Source organism: Neolamprologus brichardi, chromosome 14 (assembly GCF_056152115.1).
Source record: "Neolamprologus brichardi isolate AB-2024 chromosome 14, ASM5615211v1, whole genome shotgun sequence".
NCBI lineage: Eukaryota > Metazoa > Chordata > Actinopteri > Cichliformes > Cichlidae > Neolamprologus > Neolamprologus brichardi.
Window position 1 is genome coordinate 3,618,694 of NC_142117.1, and position 17,121 is coordinate 3,635,814.

A 17,121-nucleotide genomic window follows, 5' to 3' on the forward strand; every position below is an offset into this window, starting at 1 on the left:
GTATGTGTGTGACTCGCTTGGATGTGCGTTTTTGCGTGAGCGTGGATGTGGGGGCACGGGTGGCGCAAGACAGCCGTCCGCAAACGATAAATTACCAACAGGCAGCCAGAATGACACCGGAAGAGCGGCGGGTTACAGCAAGTTATAATGAATTAATATGGCTTACCTACCAAAATTAGACTGGGATCTTTCTGGAATTTGTACTATCCTCAGGTCATCCTTTGACAGAGGTGTCGTTATATACGAGCCTCCAGGCAGACGTGTTCGAACTGTTTCATATACACCTAATGCACATCTGCTTATTTTAACGTGTAAATGCCCTAAACTGCCTGTGGCAACCATGTGACACCAACAGTGACTACTGCAATCAATAATTCAAAATCACTCCAAAATATTTGAGTCTTTTTCTGATACTGATACAGCATACATTTATGGAAATACAATCATGTGTATTTTATTTTGAAACAGAAAGGAAGTGCAGTTTTGTTACTGCAACAAACTTAACTCTGGGGGAAAAGGGACTTGGAGAGTTGAGGGTTAAGATAAAGGAAAACAGGAATCTTAGTGTGTTGATAAGGTTTTTATTCAATGTAATTTTGAGCAGAGACTCCATTTCCAGCCTTCTAGTAAAATATAAGCAGCAATTTCTCATTTTGCTGTATCAGTTTATCATAGAAATGTCTTTGTGTATAAATTTGGAGGTACACAAAAATTATGTGTGAGCAGTGTTGGGGAGTAACGGAATACATGTACCGCCGTTACGTATTTGACATACAAAATATGAGTAACTGTATTCCGTTACAGTTACCGTTTAAAAAGGTGGTATTTAGAATACAGTTACTTTGTTGAAATAAATGGATTACACGGCGGTACTTCCCTGTTTCATATTGTGGCGGGTCAGGACTGTTTGGGTTTTGTTTGACAGCTACGTTCTGTTGTTCCAGGCTGCAGCGTTACGGTTGCCATGGTCACAGGGTGACGCTCTCTCTCTGCGTGTTTCCTGGGTGAGAGAGGCCTTTTTGTTGTTGTTGTGCTAAGCTAATAGGCAGAATGCTACAGGTATAGCTCTAAAGAATGTAGCATCATGGGCAGTGTAGTCCGTGCTGCAGGGAGAATGGACTGCCATACACATTATGTGTCTGTGAGCGAGGGAGGGAGAAAAAGGAAAAGTACGAGCTGTCATCGAGCAAAAACGGGAGCTGGAAGCATGTAAATATAATAATAACCACTGCAGCCAAGAAGAGAGCCTGACGAGCCCAGTTGTAAGTAAGCTATTAAGACTCGACTGTACACCGTGTTCGTGTTTTCCTCTGAAACAATAAGTTCTGTTGGAGCAGCCTTTCAACGCCTCTCTCTGTCTCTGCTAGCAAAGTTGACCCAGACAACAAAGTAAAGCTAGTTTTCAGCTACGAGCCGACACAGAACCCACCGTATTAGCCAGAGGTCCCTTTACTACGGTTCGGAGCCGCGGACCTTCAGTAACAGTAATAAATCACAGCAATAGTACATTCATGTAGTTGTAAACAGCATGATAATATATTAAGTAATCCAAAGTATTCAGAATACGTTACTCTCATTGAGTAACGTAACGGAATACGTTACAGAATACATTTTGGGGCATGTAATCTGTAATCTGTAATGGAATACATTTTAAAAGTAACCTTCCCAACACTGTGTGTGAGGTATATCATTTTCATGTATTGAGTATAATGCAAAGGAGCTCTTGTTCATTACTGTAAACACACAGACATATAACCAATTTAAATGAAGTTGTTCACCTGCTCTTTTAAGTGATAAACTAAATGGTTATCTATCTGTCTGTCTTTCTTTGCCAAAAACGCTAATGGTGAACTATAATTGTTTATAGTCTGCTGGCGATATTCACATGTTGGTGAAATCTTAAAACGCAGACAAGCTTGGCTTTGGCTTCATTTTTAGCCCTTAAATGGATGTGGGCACAAACTATTTCATCATTTCCATATAAAACATCAGGTTATACTGGCAATGGAAAAACACAGGAAAAAAAGTAACACTAGCACAGTAAACACATAATAACATGTAAATCAACACCACCAGTGCTAACTTATGTGATGAATGCTAATGACACAAAGACACCTTTGCCAAGTAACCTTAAGTGTTTTGAATTAAATTCATAGTCAATAAACTTTAAAGAAAGATTGCATAACTGCATAAGCAGCATCTAATTAATTTGTACTATTAACCAAGCTTATCACATGTTAAGGCATGCAATAGGACAGTTTCATTTACCTACAGCAGCACTGTTGTCTGTGTTCAGTCATGTTATATATGTAAGATGGGATAAAAATGTCCAATATTATATTTCCTAACTCATCTTAAATTCAATTGTTCCATCTGCTTGTGTACAACAGTGTACGTTTGAATGTTTGATTATGATTTGTAAATGGTTTCTATGCAGATACTCATTTGTTCGAGATGTTTAATGTTTGTGAAAGAATTATACTTCATGCTCTGGAGTCTGCTGTCCTTATGCAGAATCAGATGGGGCTTTCTGAGGTATTTGCAGTGTTTGCTCCATAAGCCTTGTCTCAGAAAAGTATCTGTGTGTCTTTGCTGCATCATATAAAGGATAGAACAAAAATCACAAGAGTCATAGACTGAATTTTACAAAACATATTTATTTTTCTAAAACAAACCAAAAGAACAAACAATTAATAAATATACCTGAAAGAGGTAAGCTAAATAGGGCAGGTTCTCCTAAAACGTGTTAATTCTAACATCGTTAGGGATGGGAATCGTTCTTGTAGAGAACCAGTTCCCAATAGTCAAATTCCTTGGAATTGTTACTCTGCTTGTCTGGAACCTGCTTATCGCTTCCCGTCGCATTTGCTCTACAATTAGCTGAATTCAGTTTGTGTGGATAATAGTGGCACAGTCTACAGCATGGATATGGACATGGCTTTATTTTTCCTTTTTTTTGCATAAAAGGACAAAAGCACAGTGGTGTAGTGGAAACTGCATCCTGGATGAAAACAGCTGCATTATGCTAGCATAATTTTCGCTCTTAGCAAGGACCAATGACTCTAGAAAAGACGGACGACCTGGCTGCACCTGGCTCCTATTGTACAAAAAAGGAAGCCAAAATTTCTTGCTTGTGGGAGCTGCCATGGTATAATTTTAGAGCCAGTTTCTGCAGTAGTGACTTGAGGTGGATTGGCTGTGTCGCGCTCCTGCCCACAAACCTGCTGGACATGTCCACGAACATGCCCCCCTACACTTTTATTTACTCTCCATTTTATCTGCAGATGGGTTTACTTCAACTGACGACTCGTTAAATTATGCTATTATGAAAAAGAAACACTGCTTATCATCTTATAGTTCTACAACATCTAACATCACTCTGTTGTTAATTTGTTTGCTTGAATAGTCATTACTATACTGTATTAGAGGCTTGTTGCTAGCTAGTTAGCAATGATGCACAGTGAGTGTGCAGTTGGATGGAGGGAGGTACAGTATCTGGGGTACCACTTGTGGGGTGGGCAGAGAAAACAGCAGTGATCGCATCCTGCCTGCGCCCCAAGACCAAAAAGTGAGACGGCCCTTGGGGTTGGTCAGGTCCGCAAACCCAGGCACCAACAGGAAGTACTCCACCAGCCCCGAGAACCCCAGGTCTGCCTGGTCCCGCAACTGCTGTGTGGTCGCCATCTCCTCCAGCATCTGGGCCAGGATTTGGCCAGTAATGCTAATGAATAAGACTAACTATTCACCAACTATTCACTTAGCTAGCTAAAGTTATTAAGTTAGCTAAAGAATTGGGATGCTGCGTAAGACATAAATAAAGCTAAAACACAAAGGTTTGGACATTCTTTTGCATATTTCCCTACTGTAGGGGTCTCTGCAAGCATACGGGGCTCTGAGAGGGTACAAGATGACAATTTTGGAAATCTACTGGAAACAATCGATCATATTTTTAGCTAACAGCTACAATAAGCATAACAGTTACTGTTAGGCTATTATTTGTTTACATGATGCTTTTTCTTATACAGGTAATACATTTATTACCAACCTAAGAGTTTATCCGCTGGTCATTTGACATGACGAATGACTTCTGAATACTTAATCTGTGCACCTCAAGATGCTGTAGGTCCACTCGCTAACACTGGGTGCGCAAGTACAACGTAGCACTATTAACCGGCACTCGATTACTCTGCGGCTTTCAAGATGGACCCGGATGCATAACCCCAAAAACTGAAGTCAGAACTGAAATTGAATTGTAGAACTGAAGTTGAATGGTGTGAAGTGAAACTTTAAGCATTCAAGAGCTAAATATAAATAATGATGGAATACAATTTCAAATTGAATTAATTAATTTTCAAAATATAAAATTCAGTTTAAATTTAGTGACGATCATTTTCAAACCAATACATTGGATTTCAAATTAGGCCTATTCAAATTCAGCTTTAGAAGCTTTGATTCAATCTGAGCAATTCAAATTTGAATTTAACTTATTCAAATTCAGTTTCCGATGGCACAAAGTTCTGCTCATACATAACACCACACATTTATTTTAGGTTTATTGTCATTTAGAAACCTGTTGGCAAACCGTTCTGAATACTTTGTTTATGCATCCAAACATTACCCAGTGTTGCAGAGTGATATGCACAGAACAATTTGCTCCTTGAGGCACTATTGCTGCGAATTGGCTGCCACTTTTATGAGGACCCAAACACAGACCACAGGAGACAAAACTGCACTTTAACTGAGGGCATGTTGATTATTAAGGCAGATAACAGGAACATGAACTGAAACACCTAATCCAAAATAATGAAAAACAGACTGTGGAACACTAAACTGGGGAAGCTAGAATAAACAAAGGACGGTTGGTTCAAAAGCTGGCTCATGAACAAGGTACATGAATCTTTCCAATAACTGGTCAGAAACTAAATACTGCTTATTGCTGCCAACTGTAGCTAAGCCCTGTGTTATAAATGGCTGATCTTGGGGTGCAGGAAACGGTGACTGGCTCAGAAACATTTAACATTTTCTTATTGCTCCCATTAACAGATATGTTATTTTTAATTGTCTCAGACCCCAGAGAATCTTTAAATACGGCAGATTTGGCCATACTACATGGAGTCCCGCTCCCATTGTTAACCACATCTACTGGACATAGCTATAGTTCGTTCCCCAATGGGGAATAATAATCTGAACATGGCGAGGAAGAGCAGGCCCGCTGCTGTGGCACAATGATGACTGGACAGCTGGAAGGCAAAAGTGAGGCTGGTGAATCTCGCACTGGGAGGAGCCTCAGGGTGCCGATCTTAATCTGCTCTGGACCCCAACGCTGAGGATGTGATGCTGGCTTGCCAACGTGGCTACTGCATCGGAGACTGCGTGGCTCAGGAGGTCCTTATGGCCTGAGCTAATCCCTGGGCATGGAGCCCCTGTTTTAGGGGAACCAGGAGGTCCAACGCCTTTATGAGTCGCGGGTCCCTCCAGATTATAGCGTCCATAGCCGCCAAGCCAACGGACACAGTCTTTGAGTCTATAGACCCACTGATGCAAAGAGGCGACTCTCGGGAGCCTCTCAAGCTCCTCACTTAACTCCTCTGGGATGTCTGCTGGGTCCATCATGTTTGTGATCTTCTGTCAAGGATGGCTGTGTGAAGCAGGCAGGATAGGACCCAAACGCAGACTCATGGAGGCAAAAAAACCCTCAAACTCAGCTTTATTGCCGAAATGGAGAAAATATAAACTAAATTGAGGTGACTGTTGTTGTGACTTGGCGACTATTTGTTTGGTACAAATAAAACTCAATTGAATTGAATTACCAAAGGTGTTCTACTTTCCTACTGAACTTTCCGTATGGCATCATTTATCCATGGATGAGCTCTTTTTTATTATTATTAACTCCAAACAGTGATTGTTAAAACACTGTGTAGCAACATCAGCATCATTGTAACCCCTCGTCAAATTTAGCTCGAGCAAATCAAAAAACCTCTGAGCAAAATCCTGATTTATGAACTGCTCATGGATCATGAGCCAAGAGAAAACACAAGGGCCAAGGTGTGGCTTTTAAAGTGAGCGGGTTCAGAGACATGCTGAATAAAATTAAAAGAGCGTGTAATAGATATAAAGTCAGAGGCTACAGCTAAGATCATCAATGTGAGAAACTGTGCAACAATAGGAGTGCCAAGCTTTGTTGCATTATACTTAAAGACGTAAGGCTGTAATTAGTGTCAAAGGTGCTTCAACAAAGTATTAAGCAAAAACTGTGAATATTTATATACACGTTATACTTTTGTTTTTCATTTTTAATCCAATTGGATTCATTTTAAACTGTTGTTACTATAGGGTAGGCTATTGTGTGTAATATTTTGAGGTGAAAGATTCATTTAAACTTGCTCACGCTGCACCAGCTTGGTCAATACAGTCTCCAATGTGTATAGTTCCATATAGTTACTGTGCTTTCTCCAGTCTGTAAAACACTGTGGCAACTTTGATTTTTTGATCAATAGACAAGGGGAAGCCCAGCTTGATGAAGACATCACTGCAATGTTATTTTCCTACCATATGCTGAACTTTAAGATAATTTTTTATTTTCCTCAGAGACTAAAATCTTTGCCGGATCAGTTTTGCGTTACTCCCTTCAAAATATGTTCAATCCAAGTCATTTTAGAAGATGTGTCCCCAAAGCAAGATGGATAACTTCTAGTATAGATCAGCTCAATATGTTTGTTAACAGGCAAATAACCCAAAAAACAACTCAAAATTCTGAAGTTCATTGATTTGGTTTGCTTTTCTCCAAAGGCCTCCCGAAACTAATACTCAGCAGATATAGTCCCCAGAATATCAGTCAACCACAAATGACCAAACTGTGACTAATAACTCAGACTTTCTCTAAAGGCAAACCCAAAGATACGACTAGCCAATTTAGTGTACACAAATGTAAAATTGTAAATGGTCTGTATTTATATAGCGCTTTACTTAGTCCCTAAGGACCCCAAAGCACTTTAGACATCCAGTCATCCACACACTGGTGATGGCAGCTACATTGTAGCCACAGCCACCCTGGGGCGCACTGACAGAGGCGAGGCTGCCGGACACTGGCGCCACCAGGCCCTCTGACCACTACCAGTAGGCAACGGGTGAAGTGTCTTGCCCAAGGACACAACGACCAAGACTGTCCAAGCCGGGGCTCGAACCGGCAACCTTCCGATTACAAGACAAACGCCCAACTCTCGAGCCACGATCGCCCCAAATGTAACGCTGAAGTCTTGCAAAATAGCACACCAAGCTTTTAATTAAGCATAAAAAAACTTGAGAACAAGATAACTGTGCAGACGAGTCTCCATTTGTCACAACCAGGCTCAAAGTATGTGATAAAAAAAGAAGAAGAACACATATAGAGTTTGGAGGCCGTTGGGCTGGTTCTTATAGCACTTTTCTACTCTATCTGAGCACTCTACACAATTTGTTCATTCACCCAATCACACCCATTTAGTGCTAACTAACATTCATACATTCTTTCACACTCCGATGGAGGCATCAAAGGGCAACCTGGGGTTAGTATCTTGTCCAAGGATATTTGGCATGCAGACTGGAGCAGACTAGAATCGAACCACCAACCTTCCGGTTAGTAGGTGAGCTGCGCTATCACCTGAGCTCCAGCCACCCCTGATATTTCACAATATTTCAGTTAAATAAAATAAAGACACCTAAAAATAGCTTGAACGACTGTCAGCATATCAACACATGATGTCTGAATTCACAGAGGGTATTTGAGAGAGCATGTGCTAAAAACAAAACTGAAATACTTTATCAGCTAAGCAGCGTCCATGAAAAATAAGCAGAGAAGAAACCCAAGAGGTTCTGGCGGGGCTAGTTTATGGGCTTTGTATACACCAGAGCCCTGCCTGCTCAGGTGTGCTGTCATTTGAAATTGGGTCAGTTTCACCCACCATACAGGCAACAAGAAAGCAAGGCAAGCACTATCTATAATATATAAAGAATAATAAAAATCTTCAAGTTACCAATCAAAGCAGTTCTGTTGTTTTGTCCAATGCCAAAATTAAAACGAACCCGATCTTTATGTTAAAAATTAAAAAATATTTTATGTTTGCTGTCAGATATCTAAACCAAAAATATTTTAACTGGTACTTATTCAGCAAAATAACTTCAATTACTTCAATTAACTCAAACTGAAAAAAGAGAAACTCAAAATATTGAAGTTAATAGATTTTTGGGGGAAATTACGTTTACACAATGTATTTAACTACTTTGAGTATCAGGGTTTAAAGTGTATTATATTATTTCTTTGCGGTTTGACCTGTTTCGCTTAGGATATTGAAAACTAGGGCTATTTTGGTAGGAAAGCGTGCTTGTGTTTAACGGTTTAACTGCGGGGCTGAAGCCTCCAGTCCACAAATAAGCTCCTCTGAGCGTGCAAAGGCATGAACATCATGTGCACAAAGCTGCACCAACAAGAGCTGGCAAGAGGCTTCACAATATCAGATCCGCTGGAAGCACCGACAGTCAGCATCGGCACGCTGCCGGGTGCATGTGTGGAGGATGTGCGCGCATCAGGTACTGATCCTTCTCTGCCAGGGGAAGAGAGAGCGGGCGGAAAAATCGCCATCACGTCGTTTCAAAAGTGAGACCCCGCATATCGCGAGGAAAGCAGGGGGGAGGAGAGGCGAGCAGGAGGACCGGGCTAGCGAAGGATCCACCATCACATCTCTGAATGGCTGCGCTGTTCTCTCTTAAGAAGCGGCAAGCCAAACCCACCGGGGTGAGGACTGACACCGCGTATATAAAGCTGCGCAGCGAGCGGTAATTACCAGATCACCCTGCGCCTTTTTGTCGTCCAGCAGACTGACGTGGATTAATCAGTACCAGGGTCGCTACAGCTGGAGCAGCCATGTCTCATGGATGGGGATACGCACCGACCAACGGTGAGGATCTTAGAGCATCCTACCGGGTTTGCTGCAGGAGAAGATGCTGCCACACTCAACGCCGTTTTCTATATAGTTGTGTAGACAGTGGCAGATATTACAAACAATTTGTCCATTTTCTATAATAATTTCATTGCTTAAACAATATACCACTGCGGCTCAGCCTGGGGTGGGAGCAGAGAGACCCTGTTCGTTTACAGAAGCTACGCGTTCTTATTTATTTATTCCTTTATGATTAAACATTAAAACCATCATTGTCTTTTAATGAATGGATTTTATTACAGTTTTTTAAATAAAAATAAATATGTAATTTGGTTTGTTTTGATGAGTTAGTTGTTAGTTTTATTAGTTAAGATAACTGTTTCTCTATGACACATTTTCTGTAAGTTTATGTTCAAATAAAAACGGGCTGTTATGTTTTATTTAATTATATATTTATAGAATATTTTTTCACTGTCTATAACCTTGATGTTATAGACAGGAATAAAATGGGAAAATGTATATATGTGTAAGTGAAGTGGAGATTTAGAGCTGAGGACATTTTGAAAGAAACTTATCTTGATAAAATGGATTTAAAACTACAATTTATGGATTATAAACAGACTTGACTGTTACAACCTTTCATTAGAAATTGTATGAAAGTTTCTTAACCTACATGTGAGGTATTATCTAGCAATTTATTTGCCAAGTGTAATAGATTTCCAATACTTACTGTTTTCATACTGTTAGCATTTACCTTGGAAAGAACTCAGATACTTTGAAAGTCATTTGTATCTTATGTATTGTGGTACTGCTGCTTTTATTAACGAAACAACTTCAACATCAAGTAGCAGTATGATCGTTTAAACGTGTTAATTTTTCAACTCTTTCATAAAGGCTGTGAGCACCTTGACCTTGAGACCTTGTACTTGTTTTCTTTCTTAGTCATAAACACGATATATTTACATTTAACTTCAGTTTGAAAAACCAATAGAAATGGTGCATTTTAAAATTCTCAGTATACTTGTGTATAGCATGGAGAGTCATATGTGGAACGTATGTGTGATGTTAACGCATGCATGTATTTGCAGGACCTGACACATGGGCTGCAGATTTCCCCGTGGCTAATGGGACCAGGCAGTCTCCCATTAACATAATCCCCAAAGAAGCTCATTATGACCCATCTCTGAAGGCTCTGAAAATCAGCTACGACCCCTCAAACACCAAGGGCATTCTGAACAATGGGCACTCCTTCCAGGTGGACTTTGTGGATGACACAGACAGCTCCAGTAAGTGCAGAGCCACAAAAACAATATTCATCGAGTTATTTAGACATGTCTTGTAAGATGTGGCTAAATCATCAAATAAATGTCTAGATGTCCAATGCAATCTTAATGTTTTGTACAGTTATAAAGCCTTATGGACAAAAGTATAATGAGTATATAATATTCATTATATTGCAGTTGATTAAAAAATTCTTAAGTGTATGTCACTGTGTACATTTACAGTTGATCCTAGCATTAGTTAGCTTTATCTGTCTTGTTTATGCATCCACCCCTGCTGTATGTACTGTAGTAGATAAGAGTGATGATGCCAGCATGCAGTTAATCATAATCAGCTCTATTTCATTATCTGCAGGTCAACAGACATCTACAGCACCCCACCCTGTTATGCTATACTAGTACTTTTACTGTTCACCTTTTATCCAGTGTACTGCATGTCATTACATGTATTTGAATTACTGTGCAGAGGTGTGGGGCAATACTTACAAATGTTCGCTATCATCAATCTTTCTATTACAAAAAAGGGCCATAAGGATAATCCATAAAACTGGTAACAGAGATCATACAAATCCACTATTCTTAAAATCAAAAATTCTAAAATTCACAGATCTGGTTCATTTTCTCACTGCACAAATTATATATAAAGCAATAAATAACCTGCTTCCTGACAATATTCTAAAAATGTTTTCTAAAAGGGAACGGGGATACAATTTGAGGGGGGAATTAAATTTAAAACATCCTCGTATCCGTACAACATTAAAACGTTTTTGCATCTCTGTGTGTGGAGTGAAGCTGTGCAACAAAGTAAAGATATGAAGCCGAGCATGGCGCAGTTTAAAAAGCGGTTTAAGGAGATGGTTTTTACAGGGTACAGGGAGGAGGTAGAGATTTGATAGGGTGTTCTTGTCTAATATTTTCATGTGTGTGCGGGTGCACGGGTATGTTGGTATGGGTATATATATATCTGTAGGTTGTGTATCCTTTGAGGTGTTACTGGGGTTATTGAAAATGTGTATATGTGCGTATGTGTATATACGTATGTATGGATAGATAGAAACATATATGTATATATATATATTTTAAAAAATGAATAATAAAAAAAAATACACATGACATATAATGTAATTGCAAGGAGGTATTTCTGTAGTCTATTGATTACTAGATAGTGGAAAAGGGGTGGGATTAAATAAGCTAGTGCTTCTTCCTGCTCCTTTTTGAACATGAAAGTTATTTGTAGTTGTGGTTGCTCGTTTTCTTTTTGTTTTGCTTTGTTCATTTGTCTCTTTCATTCTATGTTGTTGTACTTTTTCAACATGTTCAAAATAAAGATTCAATCAATCAAAAGTAAAAGTAAACACAGAAATAAGTCATTTTACTCAGTTCAAAAAGTTCAAAAAAATTGAGAACCAGAAAAGACTTAAAATCCTGGGTCTTTTGCTTTTTCAATGCTGAATAGCAAAGATCAACAAAATCTGTCCTTTCCTGACTGTAGCCCAATGATTATGATGTTCTGTCATTACTAGCCTTGACTGGGGGTCCTATTTCTGGAGTCTACCGTCTGAGGCAGTTTCATTTCCACTGGGGAGGAAGTGACAGCAGAGGCTCTGAGCACACTCTCAATGGCATCAAGTTCCCCTGTGAGGTAAAAAGATCTTAGGACTAAAAACGGTTGCACACAATGTGCAACTTGTGGGTCTGTTGTGTAAACAACTATTTCGTTGTCACTTTACTTTCTTCAGATTTGTGCTTTAATGTTTCAACTTTGCTTGATTTTCTTGTTAGCTTCACTTGGTGCACTGGAACACTAAGTACCCCAGTTTTGGAGAGGCAGCTGACAAGCCTGATGGACTTGCTGTAGTGGGGGTATTTCTAAAGGTGAACCGTCAGAGGGGGGAAAGTTCAAAATGAATAAAGTAAAAACAAAAAATGTTAAATATCAAATGTTGTTGTCTTCACATTGTGTTCCAGATTGGTGCTGCCAACCCCCGCCTTCAGAAAGTTCTGGATGCTTTGGATGCCATCAAGAACAAGGTAAAATCAGCTGAATTGGTAAAATACAGGTTTGCTGAAAACAAATGTGCTCGTACTGTTTGTGCAGAGCAGTTTGAAGGCGTTGGAAACGAATGATGCCACTATCATGGTTTTTCTTTTGGTATTTCCTTTCTTCCATTTTCTCTTCCCTCATGCCTACAGGGAAAGCAGACAACCTTTGCTAACTTTGACCCAAGGACTCTTCTTCCTGGTTCCCTGGATTATTGGACCTATGACGGCTCTTTGACGACTCCTCCCCTCCTAGAGAGTGTCACCTGGATTGTACTTAAGGAGCCAATCAGCGTCAACCCTGCACAAGTACTTATCTTGGCCCCCAACCCCATCCCTTTCACACACATAGGCAATGTTTAGTTATAACTATTTGATTCAATTCAATTTTATTTATATAGCACTATATCACAACAGCAGTCACCCAAGGTTCTTTATATTGTAAGACCCTACAATAACCCTACAATAATACCAAGAAAATCCCAACAATAATATAACCTCAATGAGCAAGCTCTTGGCGACAGTGTTATAAGGTTTTAGGTAGAATGTCAGAGTGTGAGTGTGTTAGTCCAAAGAAAATATACACTTTAGTACACGTGCACGAATGTGTACATGCTTTTTAGTCACTTTGTCAGCTGTGAATGCTGATAGATTTGCTTCGTGAAATCTACACAATTTCATTGTTGATTAAAGAGAACAGGCTGTTTACCTGTTACTCTGTTTTTTACAGTACGTTTGTATGACTATACATGTCATTTAGTGGTTGTGCATGGTTTGGGGGGCCAGAGTGTTGATCCAGACATTATCACTGTCAAGAGTGAAGTTACAGAAGCCCTATCAGACGTAGCAGGGTGGGTCTAAACCTTAAGTAACTGGTGTTTCACTTAGATTACACTGACTGCCTGTATCTCCAGGGGGCCGTTTGCACTCATGAATGTAACCCTCATGTGACACAAAACTCACACAGAGGTGGCAATAAGCGTTCTTTATTTATAAGACATGCATATATATATAGATATAGTTATTTTCCACAAAGTAGAAATCAGTGCAGTAACACTGAAATACAGTGCAACATGTATTTAGTGACAGATAAATGGAAACTTTGGCCTGCTAAAGTAAATTCAACATCACCAGCTAGCTAAAGGCTAAAATAACTATTTCACTCCCAGTGAAATAGTTGTTTTAACAATTTTACTGCTTTAGGCATTTATCTTCCTTTCTCTCTCACACACACACACACACACACATTGCAGTGAGATTATTCCATGTAATTTAATTGTTTAACATCTTTCATTCCACATTTTAGTCCTAGCACACTGATGTTCAACTAATCCTGTCCTGGGAATCCTGTGAAACAGTGGTGTGAATGTTCTCAGAAAGTCCTTTTAGCTTCAGTTGGGTTAAACCAATGCCTTCATCAAATTGGACCAAAGAGCCGTTTGACGTGATAAGGGAATGCTAAAGAGGAAACTTTTATTGGATGGGCCTCTCCCACATACCAACCACTTGCATGTAACAGTAATTAATGACACTTCAATGGATGTGAGGTGGATGAAGCATTATTTCATTAAAAGGTTTATTATTTGCTTATGCATGTATTACTGTTGGGTAGAAGTGCACTGTGAGCGTACACGTAAAATAGGCTGTTTTATATGATACTCAACTGCAAACGTCTTTCTTTCATTTTAAATAAGGCTTAGATGATGATTACGTTGCAACACTGACTGTGTCATTTTGTAAGTTATCAATATAACCAGCCTTTGGTGATACTACAGAGTATACATTCACCTCTCACTTGTAATCTGCTAATCTAATCTGCTTGGTGATGATTGCTAGAAATTGTACTAATGCAACTCCATAATTCTGCAGAAGTCCATGGAAACATGATCTTTTATTTCTCTCCCTTTGCCACTTTCCTTCCTCATTAGATGGCCAAGTTTCGCAGCCTCCTCTTCACCGGAGATGGAGAAGCTCCATGCTACATGGTGGACAACTACCGCCCTCCACAGCCTCTCAAGGGCCGCCTGGTCCGTGCATCCTTCAAATAAGCCCTTCTTCCTTGTCAGATCCTCTTACTCTTTTCTTCTTCTTTTGGTGAACGTTCCTGTTCCCTGTGTGCAGGCTTTACTTGCTTTATTTTTGCTCTGTTGAAATCACATGGAAAATTGTAACAGCCAAAAACAATGATGTAGGACTTCTAGTTAGATTAGATTAAATAGATTTTGTTTGCAGTATCCGCATTTTTAAAAAAAACAACAACAAACTCTTTCCAAAGTGAATTATTATTTATAAGTAAGTATCAGTAAACAATAATATCTAATATCTAAACAATATTATATAGTTGTTGTTATCAATTTCGTCAAAAAGACACTGTAGACTAGGTTTGCTTTTAATTTGTCATATAAAGCACAAATGATCTTTTTATGAACAGTTTCCTGTTTATGAAACAAAAGTCTGCTTAATGTTCTTCTTAAAGTCTTCTAAATCGTTCCTCGTGTTTAAACGTTGCCTTTATCAACATTTTGAAGCTTTCTATGAATTGATTGTGTTGTGAATTATGCTGCAGACAGCTGCTCAGATTGTCAAAGGCCTACCGGTGGCTAATTCTGCCACTGGTCAGTAAACTGGTCAGCAAAAACAGGAAGTGACTGAACTTGGATATGACGTTCTTCTGTAGTCGTACTCATCATTTTACACACTATACAGCAGTTGGAGCCACCACCTGTCAGGTAGTGCTTTTACGTGAGTAGATTTGACTTTTGACCCCCCATTATGGTACATTATGGTACGATAACAGAAGTAAGTCTGTTGTTAAGGACTGTCTAATCTAGCTTTAACCAATAGTACAACCAAAGGCCACGTGCACTCCTGTGGATATGGCTTATCTTCTCAGTGGCACTACAATACATTTTATTCATGTCATTTAATTTTCTTTTCTTCCTTTTTTTTGGTTTGTTTGTGTACCGGTCACCACAGTGCCTTAACCGCTGTCTTGAAGGCTATTTTTCCATTCTTTCTTTTTTGGTTTGTTTGTTTGTTTACTGGTCACCACAGTGCCTTAACTGCTGTCTTTAAGACAAATTGGAAAGAAAGTGGCATCATTATATGGCTATGAGCACTGTTCCTTTTTACTCTTTTTTTCAGTGCCTTTAGCTTATTCTCCATTTAGCTAAGCTTAAATAAATAGCAGGTATTTATGAGAGACCAGAGCAATGTTACTTTTGGTTTTCATATCAATTGTTTTAGGGTTTAACTGCTTATAGTCACATTACACGTGTAAATGCCTGTGAGACTATATCACTTAATAAATGGAAAAGTGCAACAATTTCAAAAAAATACGTATTATTGTCTTATTTCACAGCAATATTTGTTCTTATTTTGAGAATTAACTGGATTTACTACAGTTCATTTTATATATGCTTGGTTTCCAGAGGAAAACTTATCTTAAAATCTCTTGTTAAAGAATAAAAGTGATCTTCTCACATGCATCATTTAGCAGGTTCAGTTTTTACTTCTTTAGTAAATTATCAGCCAAGGATCAAGGATTAGCACATAATTTTCTATACACATTCAAAATCAATAGACAATGAATCCTTCTGACTTTGTTAATCTTCCGTATATCCAAAAAAGACAGGCAATAATTGCATCATTTTTGTCAAATATTTTGTCCTCCTTATTTGGGTCTGGATTGCTTAGGAAGCAGGCTAAGTGGAGTAGCTCAGGCTTCTCCCTCCCCGGCCACCTCCTGCGGCTCATTCAGGACAATACTAGTTTTTCAGCGTCACTCTGAGACAGGATATTTCTAACTTTACAGATGTTGCGCAAATGGAAGAAAGCAGTCTTACATATTTGTTTAATATGTGGATTGAAGGACATGTCCTGGTCAAAACTGACTCCAAGGTTCCTCACAGTGTTACTGGAGGCCAAGGTAATGCCATCCAGAGTAAGAGTCTGGTTAGATACCATATTTCTAAGATTTTCAGGGCCGAGTACAATGACCTCAGTTTTATCTGAGTTAAGAAGCAGAAAGTTAGCGGCCATCCAGGTCTTTATGTCTTTAAGACATTCCTGCAGTTTAACTCATTGGTGTGTGTTATCTGGCTTCATGGACAGATAGAGCTGGGTGTCATCTGCATAGCAGTGAAAATGTATGCTATGTCTTCTAATGATGCTGCCTAAGGGAAGCATGTATAATGTAAACAGAATTGGTCCTAGCACTGAACCCTGTGGAACTCCATAATTAACCTCAGTGTGTTTACATGCACAAACTGGAGTCTATTAGATAGATATGATACAAACCACTGCAGCACAGTACCTGTAATACCTACAGCATGCTCTAATTGCTCTAATAGGATATTATGGTCAACAGTATCGAACGCTGCACTAAGGTCTAGCAGGACAAGCTCAGAGATGAGTCCACTGTCAGAGGCCATAAGAAGATCATTTGTAACCTTCACTAAAGCTGTTTCTGTGCTGTGCTGAGCTCTGAAACCTGACTGAAACTCTTCAAATAAACCATTCCTCTGCAGATGATCTGTTAGCTGTTTGACAACTACTCTTTCAAGGATTTTTGATATGAAAGGAAGGTTGGAGATTGGCCTATAATTAGCTAAGACTGCTGGGTCTAGAGATGGCTTTTTGAGTAAAGGTTTAACTGCAGCCACCTTGAAGGCCTGTGGTACATAGCCGATTATTAGAGATAGGTTGATCATATATAAGATCGAAGAATTAATTAATGGCAGGACTTCTTTGAGCAGTTTTGTAGGAATGGGGTCTAAAAGACACGTTGATGGTTTGGAGGAAGTAATTATTGAAGTTAACTCAGAAAGATCAATTGGAGAAAAAGAGTCTAACTTAACATCAATGATACTAAGAGTAGCTGTAGA

The 17,121-nt window shown here is 39.2% G+C and overlaps 1 protein-coding gene across 1 annotated transcript; it reads left to right on the plus strand.

Annotated features, from left to right (window-relative positions):
- Positions 1-8,779: 8,779 nt before the first annotated feature.
- Positions 8,780-15,571, plus strand: cahz (carbonic anhydrase). The gene is made up of 7 exons (XM_006803553.3): positions 8,780-8,933; positions 10,004-10,201; positions 11,719-11,837; positions 11,978-12,070; positions 12,164-12,226; positions 12,389-12,544; positions 14,164-15,571. The coding sequence occupies exons 1-7, from the start codon at positions 8,900-8,902 to the stop codon at positions 14,281-14,283; spliced, it is 783 nt and encodes a 260-aa protein (XP_006803616.1). The 5' UTR covers positions 8,780-8,899; the 3' UTR covers positions 14,284-15,571.
- The last annotated feature ends 1,550 nt before the right edge of the window (positions 15,572-17,121 follow it).

Excerpts from the sequence above, each read along its gene's own strand:
- cahz (XM_006803553.3), top strand. The coding sequence starts at position 8,900 with ATGTCTCATGGATGGGGATACGCACCGACCAACG. Across the intron at positions 10,202-11,718 it reads GGATGACACAGACAGCTCCA|CCTTGACTGGGGGTCCTATT; the intron begins GTAAGTGCAGAG and ends TGTCATTACTAG. Across the intron at positions 12,227-12,388 it reads TGGATGCCATCAAGAACAAG|GGAAAGCAGACAACCTTTGC; the intron begins GTAAAATCAGCT and ends TCATGCCTACAG.